General features: G+C 40.4%; 1 protein-coding gene across 1 annotated transcript in view; it reads right to left on the reverse strand.

Moving 5' to 3' along the window:
- Window positions 1–17,430, reverse strand: part of prmt3 (protein arginine methyltransferase 3) — a 62,837-nt gene that overhangs the window by 17,247 nt on the left and 28,160 nt on the right. The window contains exons 11-13 of the mRNA XM_085276014.1: window positions 16,896–16,974; window positions 5,015–5,202; window positions 911–997 (exon numbers count right to left, since the gene is read on the reverse strand). Coding sequence (XP_085132140.1) covers window positions 911–997; window positions 5,015–5,202; window positions 16,896–16,974 — 354 coding nt within the window. The remainder of the gene's footprint in view (window positions 1–910; window positions 998–5,014; window positions 5,203–16,895; window positions 16,975–17,430) is intronic.

Genomic DNA, 17,430 nt, shown 5'->3' on the forward strand with positions numbered 1-17,430 from the left:
CAAGCCAGATAATAACCACCTATTGATTATCCATTAAACCCATACACCAGTGCGGTAACACTGCAGCATAGTACAAAGCTGCTTCAACACAATAGGCCTTGTTATGGACAAATCACTTCTCTCCAAGCCCACAGTAGTGAGGCTCTTCTTTAGCTGGGTGGTTATTATTGGTGTTGCAGAGAGAAATGTGTCTGTGATGCTGTAGGAAGTTCATGGAATTGGGTGGCATGACTGGAGGGGCTGATGGTGGCTGCCAGAGCCAGTCCAAATGGACTCATAAAGCATTCTTCATGCTTTGGTGCCATGCACTTCAATTTTGTACTGAAGTTTTTGGTCAAGCTGACCTACTCACAGGTTCAACTAGGAGTCAGATAATGCCTCACACAGGACTACAGTTGTTCTCATCATTCCACATGTGCTTTGAGTGCTAAAAATAAATAAAATTAACAGGTTGAACAAACTTTTGGAAGGACATGCACGAATGTGGTTTGAATATTACCAGTTAACAAGGCTGGATTAGCTTTGAAATCCTTTCTTTTAATATGTGCTTACGTGTTTTTAACCCACAAAGTATTTGTGGGTGATGAAATAATTAATTATGTATGACATGGAAAGCAAAGCAGGCCATGTACACTGACTATGTTGTATGGCATGCAATACAAAATCACATTAGCCTGGTGTCTCCAATTCAAGCTGAAACTCTATTCAACATCCAACTGAGAGACAATACAGAGACATAATATATCAGCACGTGCTGACAGATATCTCTTCTGTTTGTACCACCTTGTTCCTTTCACGCAGTATTTCTGATAAATGGTTGCAGATGTACAATGTTGTTTCAGGGGCTTTTTGTGTAGCATGTGGACAGACTACAAATGAACAAAAGCCAGTACGTATATATCTGACTTACCGTGCAGTCTGTGGTGTTTGTTATCTTCAAGTGGAAATCTGATGAAAACTCCAGCTCAGACAGACACACTCTGTTACAGTCAATTGTCTGTAGGGAAAAGGCAAAACTGCATTTAAAAAAAGATTAATAATAATAATGACAGTGTGAACTGTGAAGTAATTCAAAGAATAACAGAAAAAACTTGTTGGTATACTTTGCTTTTGAATTTTACATAGAGTCTGTGACAGAGTTTGTTTGTTCATAACAGCAGAGTTGGTCAAATCAAAGCTCTTCACCAAGTTTGGGCGAGTAGAGATTTCTTATAATAGTGTGGCTATCTTACAAAATCTCCCCAGTAGTTCTCTATTGTCACTATGTCTGAAAGAACCAATGCTGACATGTTGGAAATAACATACCTGTACACAGAATTGTTTACTGAGAAAATTAAATGTGCTGTACATGATGCCTTTGTTAATCTATGTTGTGTTTTAGAAGTCAATGCGAACATGTTAGCATCAGTGCTTTGTTCAGGTACTGCCTGGCAAATTGAAAACTGGCATATTTTCCTGCCATCACTGTTTTTTTGGTACAAAGCTATGATTTCACTCACTATAAATGGTGATTTTTTTAAATAAATTGCATTTCTGTTAGGAATCTCATGCAAATATATGCTTAGGAAAAAGTTGGAAAGTAATTATATTTTGACTAACTCGAGCTGGCCGAAAAAAACAAAAAATGTCTCCCTACTGGAGACAAATAGCTGACTGCAGCTCAGTTAAAGGGCGCTTTAAAGGGTACTATCGCCTACAATTGTCACAAAAGAGGAAATGATTCCTAAATCATATCCTGCACCTGTCTATTATCCTGTCAAGGGTGGGAAAAATGACTTTCCTCTACAGCATTCTGACAATCATCCGACATTATTTATATAGCAACTCTAATTAGATACACTCTCCCACTGAGCACCCAGATCAGTTAAATGAATCATGTTACTTTATAACAGTTATGGTGACTAATTAGGGCTGTGACAATTTACTTACTACAGCTTTCAGTAGTAACTGGAAGCTGAGAGCCAAAAGCAGAAAATTGAGTACATGCCAAGAACACTTCTCTTTGTTCATTTTAGCGATTGCGAGGACTCAAAAATAGAGGATATTGTTTTTACATTCATCACTCAGATACTAGAATTAGATCAGACTAAAAAGTAAAATATAGATTTAAATATAGAGTGATTTTGGATAGAATCTTACTGGTAGTGGAGGAATACAGTTGTGTTGGAGTCAAATTGTTAAATGTTGCCATTATTGTACTTAAATTTGTAAGTCTTGGTTCAAACTGTAGGATCAAAGACATTCCTTTGTTTCTGACCACCTCCCCAGCCAGTCTGCTGGTGGGGGAGGCTATAGTGTTTTATTATGGGACATCCTATGTGAGGGTTCTGTTTTGTTGTTTAGTAATGCTTGTGTTCTCAGAATAAAAGGCTGCAAGGAAGGCTGTTTATTTGAAGTTGGCTAGGAGACAGGTGAGGAGCGGTTAGCTCCAAGAGCCTGGTTCCAACCAGCCTCCCTTGCTAGCAAGTAAAAACCAGTTAAAGCTGTTCGTCTTGCTTCCTTGCTTTGTTAACGGGAATAAGTTTCTAAACCAGCGGGGCCTGTGGAAGCGCAGACCCAACAAGTTGTACTGCTATAGTGGGGAAAATAATTATTTGGTCTTCTGCTCAATTTGTAAGTTTGCTCTCTCAAAAAGAAATGAGAGAGGCAGAATATCTTGGCTGCCACTTGGCAACTTGAAGTTTCAGTTCCTTCTCCAGATTTTCTACAGGACTGAGGTCTGGAGACTGGCTAGGCCACTCCATGGCCTGGATGTGCTTCTTCTTTAACAACTCCTTTGTTGCCTTGGCAGTATGTTTTGGGTCATTATCACACCGGAAGACCAATCAGCACTGTTTAGGCTGTGGAAAGGAGGTTCTCTTCCAAGACATGGTCCCATCTATTGGCAGTGAAGTAATCCTGTATCCTTAGCAGAAAAACATCCCCATGACATAATGTTTCCACCTCCATGCTTGACTTTGGGGATAGTGTTCTTTGGGTCGTACATTTCTCTCCCTCTAAACTTAGCGGGTCAAGTTCCTGCCAAAGAGCTTGATTTTGGTTTCCTGTGATCACAGCACTGTCTCACAAGCCTTCTATGACTCATCTAGATATTCACTGACAAACTTGAGACAGGCCTGTACATGTGCCTTCTTGAGCAGAAGGACCTTGCAGACGCTGCAAGATTACAATCCATTACAGTGTAGTGTTTCTGATGGTGTAGTTGGTGCCTGTGGTCTCAACTGCCTTCAGATCATCAACAAACTTCTCCCGTGTAGTTCTGAGCTGATCCATCACCTTTCTCATGATCATCCTCACGCCATGAGGCAGGGAGACTGAAATTGTTTATATTTCTTCTATTTCCAAAAGGCTGCACCAATATTTGTCTAATCAAGCTTCTTGCTGATAGTCTTGTAGCCCATTCCAGCCTAGTGTAGCTCTACAACCTTGTCCCTGGCCCTTTGACAGCTCTGTGTTCTTGGCAATGGTGGTGGAGATGTTGGCATGGAAGAAACTGTGGACAGTGCTTTAAGCATACGAGTTGAGATCTGTAGTATCTGTAGTTAAGTGATTAATTGTAACCTTTGGGTACACAGCCAATCTGTGGAAGCCAGAATTCTGGCTGGGTAGTAACTTTTATGTAATGTGTTTTTTGATTTGTTTGTTTGTTTATGTTGTTTGCATTTTTTCTCCCTCTCTCTATTAAAATTAAACTATCATAAAAATTAGAGAGACTGTTAATTTCTTTGTAAATGAGCAAACTTACAAATTTAGCAGGGAATCGAATAATGATTTCCCCTATTGTATGTAGCAAACATTGTGCTTTTCTTAAGAAACAATTTGGAATACCAAGGAGCAAAATGACTTCTTAAGCTATTTATGATTGGAAACAACTGCATAACATAAGGCAGGTTTAAAGGGAGCAAATTAAACATTGCTCAGATTGAACATTGCTATCTCTTCTCACTGTGAGTAAAAAAAAACTTATCTGCTTAGCTGGAATATATAATTCCATGAAAGGGCTCTCAATTTTCCGGAGTAGCAGCCAGCTTTAATGGAATGTTATTGGATCGTATCAAAGGGAGGCAATAGATGGGAGTCCTTGTAATTTGGGCAGAGGGGCTGTCTATTTGTCACTGGAGGGGAGAAACTATCGATTAGAGGTTTCAAATTCCATTACATCAAGTTCTACCCTCATTCATCACATTCTGAGATGGGTGGAGGACACGGTACTTAGCAAACAGGCCAACTGGCAAAAAAAAATCCCACATATAAAAGGTATTAGAGAAAAGAGGAAAGAGCAATCCTTCTGAGATATATCCACAAAAGGTGTTCTTAGATATGAGACTCCTTGTGTCTTTATCTGCATATTCTCTGTATACCACTCTCCCACCAGCACAGCTAAAACTACTCTGTCCTCAGTGTGCTGAGAGTAATGAAGTTTCCTTAAGAAGAACTTAAACAAGGATTAGACAGATCAATCACCCAGCTCTACAGCATCACCACACACACACATGCACATACACACACAAGCTATAAGGCCCTATCTCTCTATACAGCTAACTGCAGCTCTCGTTCTCTGTCGATTTTTTAACTGCCTGAGCCCTGAAGACTCTATTTCTCCCATTTGTGTGTACAGGTGTATTGCTGCAGAACATTTTTACTTGTTCGTGTCATCAAACGAAGACAAAATTGAATATCTGATCTCTAATCACTGCAACACAAATAAGGCAGAACAATAAAAAAAGTCAAAGTTGTAAGCTTGATCAAAAATATCTGTGCAAAGTCAGATAAAGAGAAAAAATAGAGTTTAACTTAAAGAGACAAAAAGTTTCTAGTAGTTATTTTGGTTGACAAGTCACGTTTAATTATCTACTGTGTGTCCAGCCAAAAACAACCCCAAATAAATACAGAGACAAGCCAACCATTCAGGTTGTATTGTCATTTTATTTGGTAAAGGACATTACTTTTACTTTTAAATATCAGCCTTGCCACTGGATTTGCAAAGGAGCTACACAGAAGGTTGAATGTTTACCTGTATGACTGTAGGTTCAGAGATGAGTGTGTCTGCTTTCAACACTTCCACCACAGCCTCTGGCACCACAGCCTTCTTCATGCATGTCATGTTAAAGCCATATACATCATCCCAGAATGCAATGCGGTCTTGATGCTTCTGTACATCACCCACAGCTGCCAGGCTGATGTTACAAAGGTCTGGGTACACTGTGAGGAAGCGAAACAAACAAATGAACAAAATTAGTAAAACAGCATCACCACTGTTTGATCAGTAAGCCTCAACACTCACATCCAGCAGAGAAACTGCCAAATTTGGGCTAAAGTCAAATAGCCAAAAACCAAAACAAAAGACACTTAACTTATATCTCTTTTCCATAACATGAATATTCCTTCAAATCCTTTCTTGACCTTGTAAAGATTGACAACAGTTGCTCATCCTTCAGCACATGCATACTTTCTCTTCCTGCCCACTTTGAGCTTTTTCATCGATCTATTAATATTTACTTTAAATCTTGCCTATATTTCAGCTTTCAGACTCTTTGACTGATGTAATATTGCTTAAGGATGATGATAAAGGCACGCAATAGAGCAACACTAAAAATGAGGAGACAACTACGTCAAATAGAGATTAAATAAAATATTCTTTCTCGCTTTTAGTTTTTTAATGTAGCTATTGATCTTTGTTTACTCATCATACATACTGCTTTACAGAAGGCACAATCTCATAAATACTGAACTATGAATATTGTAATAGTGCATTCACAATATACAACATACCACGATGTAATACTTTAAAATACAAAACACAACATCAATGTGTGAGGATCTTCCTGTGATGGGTGGTGCATCGCTTTGGTAAGGGATGGTGCTGTGTACCCTATGAGATGCAGCTGAATTGACCACTTGCACTTATAGTTGTGGGTGGAGTCAGCGGAATTGATAACATTTGGTATAAGAGAGCAAACAAATAGAAATTCCCCAAATTCTTATCATGGTTGCCACTTAGATCTTTTTGAGTATTCCCACAACTAGTTCATGAGTCGTTGCTGGAATGATGGCATTCACAAAGAGCAACACAGTGCTGGACTGAAAACCTCTTTGCAAATACTTTATTTGCAAGCAGATTGCTGTGGTTGCTCAGAGTTTTTGTGGAAGATGAAGACTTGTCTGCAAGCACTCCTAAATTACTCTTTCACCAGTAGTGAAAGTATGAAAAGTACGATAACAACCAGAAATGGAGACCGTCTACCTTCAAAGTAAAATCTCTAAAAAGTTGTTGGCTACAGTAATACATGCAACTTTTACTTTGAAGGCGGATGTTCTCCATTTCTGGTCTCAATTGCACTACTTCCAAGTTTTACTCCTGCTCGGCTACAGGGAGTGCAGAATTATTAGGCAAGTTGTATTTTTGAGGAATAATTTTATTATTGAACAACAACCATGTTCTCAATGAACCCAAAAAAGAACCCATTTGGCCATAGGTGAGTAGGCCTAATTCCTACTGAATATGATGCACGACTTCCCACGACTCTCCATCCTGGCAAAGAAATATCTTTGCATCCCAGCCACAAGTGCCTCATCAGAAAGGGCCTTCAGCACTGGTGGAAATGTTGTCAACTGCCTGCGTGCATCCCTGAAGCCTGATCATGTCAATAGGCTGGTGTTTTTGGCTAAAAACCTTTGAGAGGTTGCAGGAACCATGTTTTGTTGAGCCATTTTGAGATTGTATGGGACTTGGGCCTACTAGTTTTTATTTATTTCTTATAAAAGTTATTACTTTCAGTGTTTCATTTTATTTTTGTTCAGGCAGCAACTTTAGTTGACATACCTCAATGTCAGTTTGATGCAATTGTGCATTGTGTGGCTACACAGCTTGCCTTGATGTTTGGTTATTTGTATGCATAAATACAGGGAGTGCAGAATTATTAGGCAAGTTGTATTTTTGAGGAATAATTTTATTATTGAACAACAACCATGTTCTCAATGAACCCAAAAACTCATTAATATCAAAGCTGAATGTTTTTGGAAGTAGTTTTTAGTTTGTTTTTAGTTTTAGCTATTTTAGGGGGATATCTGTGTGTGCAGGTGACTATTACTGTGCATAATTATTAGGCAACTTAACAAAAAACAAATATATACCCATTTCAATCATTTATTTTCACCAGTGAAACCAATATAACATCTCCACATTCACAAATATACATTTCTGACATTCAAAAACAAAACAAAAACAAATCAGCGACCAATATAGCCACCTTTCTTTGCAAGGACACTCAAAAGCCTGCCATCCATGGATTCTGTCAGTGTTTTGATCTGTTCACCATCAACATTGCGTGCAGCAGCAACCACGGCCTCCCAGACACTGTTCAGAGAGGTGTACCGTTTTCCCTCCTTGTAAATCTCACATTTGATGATGGACCACAGGTTCTCAATGGGGTTCAGATCAGGTGAACAAGGTGGCAATTTCATTAGTTTTTCTTCTTTTATACCCTTTCTTGCCAGCTCTCTGACCTTTACCAGTCCAGCCACGGGCCCATCCTTCTGGCCCATCAAGACTCACTCTCATTTCATCAGTCCATAAAACCTTAGAAAAATCAGTCTTGAGATATTTCTTGGCCCAGTCTTGACGTTTCAGCTTGTGTGTCTTGTTCAGTGGTGGTCGTCTTTCAGCCTTTCTTACCTTGGCCATGTCTCTGAGTATTGCACACCTTGTGCTTTTGGGCACTCCAGTGATGTTGCAGCTCTGAAATATGGCCAAACTGGTGGCAAGTGGCATCTTGGCAGCTGCACGCTTGACTTTTCTCAGTTCATGGGCAGTTATTTTGCGCCTTGGTTTTTCCACACGCTTCTTGCGACCCTGTTGACTATTTTGAATGAAACGCTTGATTGTTTGATGATCACGCTTCAGAAGCTTTGCAATTTTGAGACTGCTGCATCCCTCTGCAAGATATCTCACTATTTTTGACTTTTCTGAGCCTGTCATGTCCTTCTTTTGACCCATTTTGCCAAAGGAAAGGACGTTGCCTAATAATTATGCACACCTGATATAGGGTGTTGATGTCATTAGACCACACCCCTTCTCATTACAGAGATGCACATCACCTAATATGCTTAATTGGTAGTAGGCTTTCGAGCCTATACAGCTTGGAGTAAGACAACATGCATGAAGAGGATGATGTGGACAAAATACTCATTTGCCTAATAATTCTGCACTCCCTGTATATATGTGTGTGTGTGTGTGTGTATGTATGTATATATATGTATATGTATATATATGTATATATGTATATGTATATACAATAATTCTGCACTCCCTGTAGTAGTTAACAAGTGTTTGTAGACAAGTCAGCATCTTCCAACTAAAGTTGACTGCGGCACCCTGTCTGCTGATGCTACACCCTGTTTGCAGTCTATTTCAGTCACCTTTTTCGCTCACTATGTGTTTATACACCTCGCTGTATTCAGTTATTAGTTATTATTAATCTCTGGCTCTCTTCCATAGTGTGTCTTTGCCCTGTCTTCCTCCCCTCACCCCCAACTGGTTCCAGCAGATGGGCTCCACTCCCTGAGCCTGGTTCTGCTGGACATTTCTTTCTGTTAAAGGGCAGTTTTTCCTTCCCACTGTCACCTAAGCACTTGCTCATAGGAGTCTGTGGTGGGGCATGATCTGCGCGCCAGCTGCAGGGGAGACAGATGCACCTGAGCGACATTCGCAATCACGCCTCGCCGGCATAAAGAGTCCGTACTGGATCCCCATGTGGTAAAAAAAAAAACAGGATAAATCCCCCAAAAGCATTTTAAACAGTGATATGCCCCTCCTCAGTTGGTAATGCATTTAAATTGAATTTAACTGTTGCTCTAATTTTCCGAACAATACAAAACACACTCCAGTAAAATAACAGCATCAAACATATGTATCACTGTCCACAGTTTTGAAGGACACTGAATCTGTATCCTGAACACTTGGAAGGCTGCCCAGACAACAATGAGAGAATATTCTGGGATTTTATTTACTCCACTCAAAAGATCATTAATCACAACTAAAGGAGAGAGTGAAAAAATCTGCTCCCATAAATGTCTGTTCTCTGTGATGAGACATCCTTAATGTCAGCAAATTTAATAACTCACAAACTATTCAACAAATTTAATCAGAGAACGCCTTAAGATCCTGGGGGTGTGGAGTTTTGCATCAATTTCATGAAGCTCCTTTAATGACTGTATCCATCACATGTGCACAAAACACTGGCCTGATTACCACTTTGTCCTACTTTCATTCTTCACACTTTACTTTAATACTAAATGGCTCAAGACAAAGGGTGTGGACACACATCCAATTCCAAAACCATGGCTAGCCTCCACTCTTCAGAAACGTTTCCCACAAAAATGAAATTCACTCAAACTTTCAGTTTGAAAGCATAAAAGAAGTCAAGTACTAAAGCTTTATCTCCATTAAGTAGCAGCACTCAAACTGCACTCACAGTTCTGTGCACAGAGTTCCCTAAGAAATATCTTGTCAAGAAGTTAGCATTGTGCACTGGATAACTTCTGTCCACCAACATCTAAATATTACTGCTGTCCACCAAGAAACTGCATAGGAAGCATGAGCATCCAAAAAGACTTAAACTTGTGAGATTTGAGACACTCTCCTGACAGTCCAAGTTTTAATGAGTCAAGTTTCTCTACTGCACAAATTACTTTACAAAAGAAGAGGGAAAAAATAGTTAACTAATTTTCCCCTTCAAGCAGACACAAAGACAAAAAAACACAACAACAAAAAAACACAACCAACAACTTCCTTCTGTCCATTATCCCTTTCATTACTTTAGGTGCTAATGAAAGTTCCACAGCATCAATAACAGTGTTAGTCTGCCTGCACTTGCCTGCTCTCGCTCTCTCTCTCTCATTCAGCAGCAACACTGATAACTATGCTGTGTGATAAAGAATGAGGGAGAAAAAGCTAAAATCGGTGTGATCCCAGACTACGACTGATTCATTACTTGTGGAAAAGCAGATTGAGGATTGTTACAGAAACATATGAAATGGTAGCCTTTTGAGGCAATTTAAGATTGTGGTGTGACCCCAAAACTTTAACTGACACAAAATAATTACTGATAAAAAATAAGCACATTTTTAAAATTATTTTCCAAATTTTTTTACAATATCCTGCCGCCTCATAGGAAAAAAACTCTTATAAGATGTATTATAATTATATAACACTGTCTATCAAATGAACTATCTGCATCACAAAATGAGCATTAAACATGAGTTAATGTCTTGTCATTGTATTTTCACATCTGAATAAATTTCTTTGGATGACTAATATGCTTGGTGATTAAGTTAGAGCTGAGATGCTTGAAGCCATTGCTGTTCCTACTGTGAAGCAACATTAGTCAACACTGAGGCCTAGGGCCTAAACTAGAGTTCAAAACACTCATGAGGATATAAAACTACTCCTGCTACTAGTAATGCAAGTATCAGCCCCTGTGCTAAAGACATCTATAACAAACAACCAAAAAATAAACAATGTTTAGTACCTAACTAGAGACCACCTTGTGACTCAAGCCATGATGGACATACATCTGGGGTTTGTTTTGATGTCAACTATATACCCGTAAAGAGTTTTTGGTACAGGATAGCTGTTCCACAGACAGACATATTAATGCCTGCCAAAGTACTCAAAGTCACCTTTGAGGTAATCCCTGCTACAGTAGGCGTGTCCAGCACTAGACTTTGCCAAGGGGGCACACACGCACAGACACACAAACGCACGTCCAAGGACACAAAGGTCACACTAACATTATCTTGGACTGAGGTCCTTCAACATCTGCCAGAAAATGCTGAGGATTTTCTATGAGTCTGTGGTGGCCAGTGCGATCCTCTATGCTGTTGCATGCTGGGGGAGCAGGCTGAGGGTCGCAGATGCCAACAGACTTAATAAACTGATCCGTAAGGCCAGCAATGTTGTGGGGATGGAGCTGGACTCCCTCAAGGTGGTGTCGGAGAGGCGGATGCTGTCCAAGATAAAGACAATGTTGGATAACACCTCCCACCCACTCCATGACATGTTGGTCAGTCACAGGAGCTCGTTCAGTGAGAGACTGAGATTACCGAAAAGCACCACTGAACGACACAGGAAATCATTCCTGCCTGTGGCCATCTCCCTGTACAACGCATCCACTTAACACACTGTTTGCTGCTACAACTACACATGTTTCTTTTCCAAATATTTATTTATAAGTGACTTATGTATGTATGTATGTATGTATATATATGTATATATTGTACTATTCTTAGTTAGCGTATTGTCTGTCTTGTCTTAATGTTGGTTTAAAATGGAGCACTGTAACAAAAAATAATTTCCCCCAGGGATCAATAAAGTATTCTGATTCTGATTCTGATTCTGATCTTCATGTCACTTATTTCTTCTCTGCAACAAATACAAAGTGATTAAAAAAAATTTGTATGATGAACAATCACAGGAAAAACAAACTCTTTGAGTTCTAAGATTTTATATGTCACGACATAATAAAAAATAATCTGGTTCTTAACAGGTCTTAAAATCAGATAAATACGACTTCAGATGGCCTGCAAAACATGAATTACATCACGTATTCTTTATTTCACAATTTCTATAGGAATCATTTCTACATGGAGAGGTGCCGCAATCAAATGCACTTGATTAACTGATCATAGGCAAGTGTGAGCAGCTCTTTGAAAGCAAACTTTTGGTGTTTTTCGGTTTGTGCGTCTGAAGTATTCAACACAATGCCAAGGAGGAAAAATGTAGTGCAATGATCTTAGAGAAGCAAATGGGGCTATAAGGCCATTTACAAACAATTTCAAGTCCATCGTTTTATAGTGAGAAAGATTATTCCCAACTGAAAAACATTCAAGATGTGTTCCTCTCTTGCCATGAGTGGACATCCCACCAAATTCTCCCCAAGGTCAAACTGAGCAATTCTTAGAGAAACTTCTCTTCTCTCTGAAAACTACATGGTAGCACAGCTTAGGTTTGCATCTGAACAAACCACAAGATTTCAAGAACAAAGTCCTTTGAACAGACGAGATCGAAGTGACGATGTTTGGCCAAAATGCACTGATAGGTTTGTATTGTTGATTGTCATTTATGCTTAGAAACATTTACTCATATATGCTTAGAAGTATATAATCATTTGTAGATTGAAAGAATGTCTCATCCTAAGAGGTGTATAATCAATTGTGTAGTGATAAGTTGTGTGATCTTTAACAGGCTACAGAGGCTTGGTGTGCATTCCTGGAATGCACACCTGCATCTTGGGGGCATGGGAAAAGTTTGCATCTTGTCTTATTGTTTTATGGTAGGATTACCGTAGCTACGTTTGTTCTAGTCTAAGTGCTTTTCTGTTTAGATGAACTGCTGGACTTCCTCACCGGGGGGGTCTAGTCTACCCTCTTCCTGACCAAGGATGTTATATGACCCTTTGATCAGCAGTACCCCACAAACACACACACACACACACACACACACACACACACACAGGCAAGGTACTCTTTGTGTGTATGTAGACGTCACATGTTAGTGAACTTATGCATATTCATGTAACCTCAATAAAAGGGCAGTGGTACGGGAGGACGGACGAGAGCAACTGGGGTCAAGCGAAGGGACGGCGCTCTGTCCGGTTCTCTCCCGTGCACGAGTAACAGGAAGAACTTGCCTACTTCGTGTCTTGCTTTGCGGTGTAATTATATTGTCTTCAACGTTCCAGCGAATAGGTTTATGCTACAAACCTAACATGCACATCGCCACATTTGGGGAAAACCAAACACAGCATATCAACACAAACACCTCATACATGCATGGTGGTGGAGAGGTGATGATTTGGGCTTGTTTGCTGCCACAGGAACTACGCAATCAGTGACTAGACCATGAACTCCACTGTATACCAGTACTAGTATTAAATTTGAAGCCATCTGTCGGACAGCTGAACTTGGATGAAACAGGGTAACCGCAACAATCACGCAATATCCTGTGCTGCTGTTCATCTCAGGATGTATCTCATTTTAGAACCTGTAATGAGTAGGGATGGGTATCGTTTAGGTTTTATCCGATACCGGTGCCAAATCGGTACTTTTGAAACGGTGCCGGTGCTCAAACGGTGCTCAAACCGGTGCTTAAAGAATGGAGAACACAAAATTGGTCCAAAAACCTCTCATGTTCAGCTGGTTTTTGTAAAAAGATAACAATGTTAGCCTCTTCTGCAGCTATAGGGGATTTATGGCATAACTCTTGGCTGGAAGCAGTGCTTAAACAATGGAAAAAACACAAACTTTGTCCTAAACCTCTCATGTTTAACTGTTTTCCACTTTTTCTTTGGTCATTTTAGCCTTTTTGGCCAGGGTGAAGGGAGTATCTGCCATCAAACAAGAAGACAGCCGCATGTAGCTATGATGATGTTTGCTAGTTCACCTTACATGCATTAATGTAATAACGTGGTTAGCCTACTCAACGTAAATTACACACGAACAACATTAAGCTACTCGCCCAGAGAAGAACGGCTGCTGCTGCATCATCATCCGTCATCATTTCTGCTACACTGGCAGGGCTAGGGGCCAGGACTCTCCTCTTCGTGTTTTTGGGGGATGTTGCTAACAGGCAACCCACCCGCAGTAGATGTGCACGGTGTGAGGTCTCGCAGCAAGCTATAAAATACGGCGCATTTCTGGGCTTTTAAAAAAAACACGCTATGCGTCTCCAGGTGTTTCATCGGATTTGAGGTGTTACCTCCTTTGACAGTATCACAGTATCAGCTTAAAGCACTTGTTGCTGCTGAGTTTGCATCTTTTGCTGTGAAGTACAGCCAGACTTTGACTGGTCCTCCTTGGGCATTTTTAATCTCTAGCTCTGCTCTAAAAGAACGTACGTACCTGGCCCCGCCTACTATCCTCGGAAACGTAAAATGATTGGCTAGAAGTGTATCACAGCTCAGGAAAAAAAAGCACCGAAATAAAGCACCGAAATGTGCGCTGCTTTTCGGTCTGGTTACTACCGTTTATGTCAGAACCGGTGCCATCATGGCACCGGACACCGGTACCCATCCCTAGTAATGACAATATTTTTGTTATTATGTCCCAATATGCAAAACCCTAGAATGAAGCAACACTTGGAAATGATGGAAAAAGGACAATATTTTGAGATTTTTTTTTAACATAAAAACAACATGAAACAAAATCAATTTATCAAGTACTTTATGTAATAAAGAAAAGGGTAAAGAATAAAATATTATAAGCAATGGATTGTTTAATTGTAATATACGTGTAATGTGACAAACCTGGCCTTGTTTTTCCTGTGAAGCATATCATAAACTTTTGCACAGAAGATATTTATAGATTTAAAATTATCACATTTGAATCATTGTTGCTGGCATACGTGTTTGTGTTCAGTCTCACATGACCTTCGACCCACCAGGCTATAAAATGCGTGAATGGATAGTGACAGCTCAGTGATGGGTATCTCATGGCTTCTCATTATTAGCTGAAGCCTGCCTGTGACCCTGTGAGTGTCACTATACCTAATGACTGTGCACACACATTTTCACCAACACATAGGCACGTAAACATTGGACTTGTCACTTCATTTTACTCTGATTACTGAACCGAGTTAGGGCCAGGTGAGGGGAGAGGTGCTGATTGGGCAGAATCTGGACTGATGGTCTGAGAGAAAGACTGAAAAAGAAATGAAGACTGAGAGATGAATGGGCAAAGGAGGGGGTATTGTGGAATAGCTGAGAAAGAAACGTGCCGGGGGGGGGGGGCGTCCCCAGATTCATGGCTTTGACATCTGCGTCCTTCTCGACTCACTGCTCGCAGCCCATTTCTCATGCCCCCTCCATGCCTACCCCCCCACCTCTCTCTCCTTCTCTCACCATCTCCCCCATTGGTCGGCTGTGAATGAGGGAAAGACGGTGTGGGAGGGAGCATGGGACAAAACAGATCCCTTTTCCCTGGACGCTGTGCTGCGCCAGGCAAGCAGGGACACATTTAAGGATGAAGGGGAGGTTAATGTAGTGGGGAGAATGAGAGAGCTGCTGTAACTCTCTTCTAATGTAGCTTAAACACACATACAGCAGCAGTGCTGCAGGGCTGGACTAATAACTCAGCTAAGACGTGCACACACACTGAAAATCTTAAAACAAACTCGAGAACAGAAGTTGATCAATTTAAGGTGACACAACAACTTTACTATTGCCAAATACTGGTAAATTTGAACAGCTTAAGGTGCTGTCTAGCTGTACTTATACAGAATATTTGCAGTGTTTATTTGCACAAATACTGCCTTGGGGATGTTTACCACAGAGGGAAGCCTCCACTCATATTACTGTCACAGGTAACTAACTTCTTTTTAGTGTCTGGCACCCTGCATACCAAATTAGCCATTTATTAGCAATCTTCTGCTGACTTCATTTACAGTTTTCGGGGAAAGAACCGTTAACCGGGCTTCATAAAGGCAGAAAGCCGAGTAAATCATTAGCTCACAATCTTGTCCAGGCTGATCAGACTGTAGTTTATCAAATCAAACATATCTGAGAGAGCCAAAAATGAAAAAGCATGAAATACTTTTATAACACAAAAATAATTACCATCATTTGTCCCTCCTAGCGTGTTTTATTATTCATTATTATTATATCTAAGCAATGAACTCCTAAAAACTCCTTTGGGAATAGTGAAGCCACAATGGGAGCAGGGAGGAACATGCTGCTGGAATTACTTTGTCAAAAGTAACATGCAATAACTTGATTGAGCTGTCTGTAGGTAAGTGTAGAAGATAATGAACTATGAGAAGTGCATTTATGGGAAAACAAAAGTCACTTAATCACGCTGCTGTTACATGCAAGTAATCTAAATGAGGGTACCTCGGGTTAACTTTGGATTTTATATCCTGTTGATGACATTACAGACAGACACTCAAATGCTCCACTGCTTTAAGTCCATGTTGCTGTCAGATGTTTTTCTTGTTTTTGAGTGTTTTCATTTGACATTCTGCAGTTCTGGTGGAGCGACGGTTCAGTAGAGGCAATGAGAGCAGCTTGTGCTATGACCATAAGGCTCATGATGAACCATACGTTATCTTGACCTTTAAGCTTTGCTTCACGTACTTCAAACGTTCACTTGTCTGATTTCTCTCACTAACAGATCTGTCTCTATACGCATTCTGGCTGTCCCTCTGTGTGTGTACATGTGTGTACATGTGTGTGCATGTGAGACCTCGCTCTCATTTCCCCAAGAGCCACTAAAGGCACTGTGGTGGAACCGTTCTTTAGCTCCCTCACATTTGGCACATGTCATTAAATTGGGACTTTGGCAGGGGTGGGGTGACCTGAGAGAGAGGTCTTTCCATGTGTGTCAGGCTGTAGTTTCCATTATAAGGTCCAATCATTTTGACCCAAATATCCTAAAAACACCTAACCAAGTTGCTACTGAGGCAAAAATCGAAAGTTTGGAGGCCAAACTCTGCATCAATGTGTACCATCTGACATAAGTAAAAAATAGAAGGAAACCAATCCAAACAATCCCTGTTAATATAATAGCCACTGATGACTTCCATTAACTGGCTGACACTGATACGTCCACAGTAAAATTAAACTGGCCTGTGAATTCAATTGCATCCCTTTGGTCTCAGTCTGAAACAGGAATTACAAAGTTACACACACACACACACACACACACACACACACACACACACACACACACACACACACACTCAGTTTTGAGTGATTAACACATTCGCATGCACTCCCATTTCTCTGAAGAACATTTCTCAATGTAATCCTATCATTAGCCTAACAACTGGCTGTGATGTAACCATCCTTTCTGCTGTCTTGATCTTGTAATGATGACTTAACGCAACAGAAGATGTGACGTACCCGAGCCCCCGTCAGCCAAGTAGAGGTCTCTGGCATACAGGACAGAGTCCAACATGGATTCAAACAGCAAGAAGTAACCCTAGGAGGAGAGGAAATACACATCACTATCCCAACATCTTAAAGTTAGAGTTAGGGGTTAATGAACAAAAAAAGAGGTTAGAACATGTTTCTCAAGGAGTTCATGGCAGGGTTATTTTTTTTAATCTGACATGGCCATGACTGTGAATCAAGGGATATCTGCAACCCAGCATCCATGGATCTGACCTCGGGTTGACCTTGTGTTCTGCTCCAGTAGGTGGCACATTAACCGTGGTATTATTCCATTAATGCTGAAATAGATTTTTGTCCACATCTTATTGGCTTCGACCTGAGTGGCAGATACTGCTGACAAATGGCCTTTTCCACCTACTGCCAGTCCAACCAAAGGATCAACCAATCAGAAAAGCCTGGCCACTTCGGTATGTTATTTTTCAGCATATGATTTGGGCGGGTTCAAACATATGGGGAGGTTACATCTCCATCTGGGATGTTGAGG

This window comes from Mchenga conophoros, linkage group LG1 (genome assembly GCF_057382185.1).
Source record: "Mchenga conophoros isolate Kocher_MC1m ecotype Shallow Benthic linkage group LG1, M_conophoros_male_GT1.1, whole genome shotgun sequence".
Taxonomy (NCBI): domain Eukaryota; kingdom Metazoa; phylum Chordata; class Actinopteri; order Cichliformes; family Cichlidae; genus Mchenga; species Mchenga conophoros.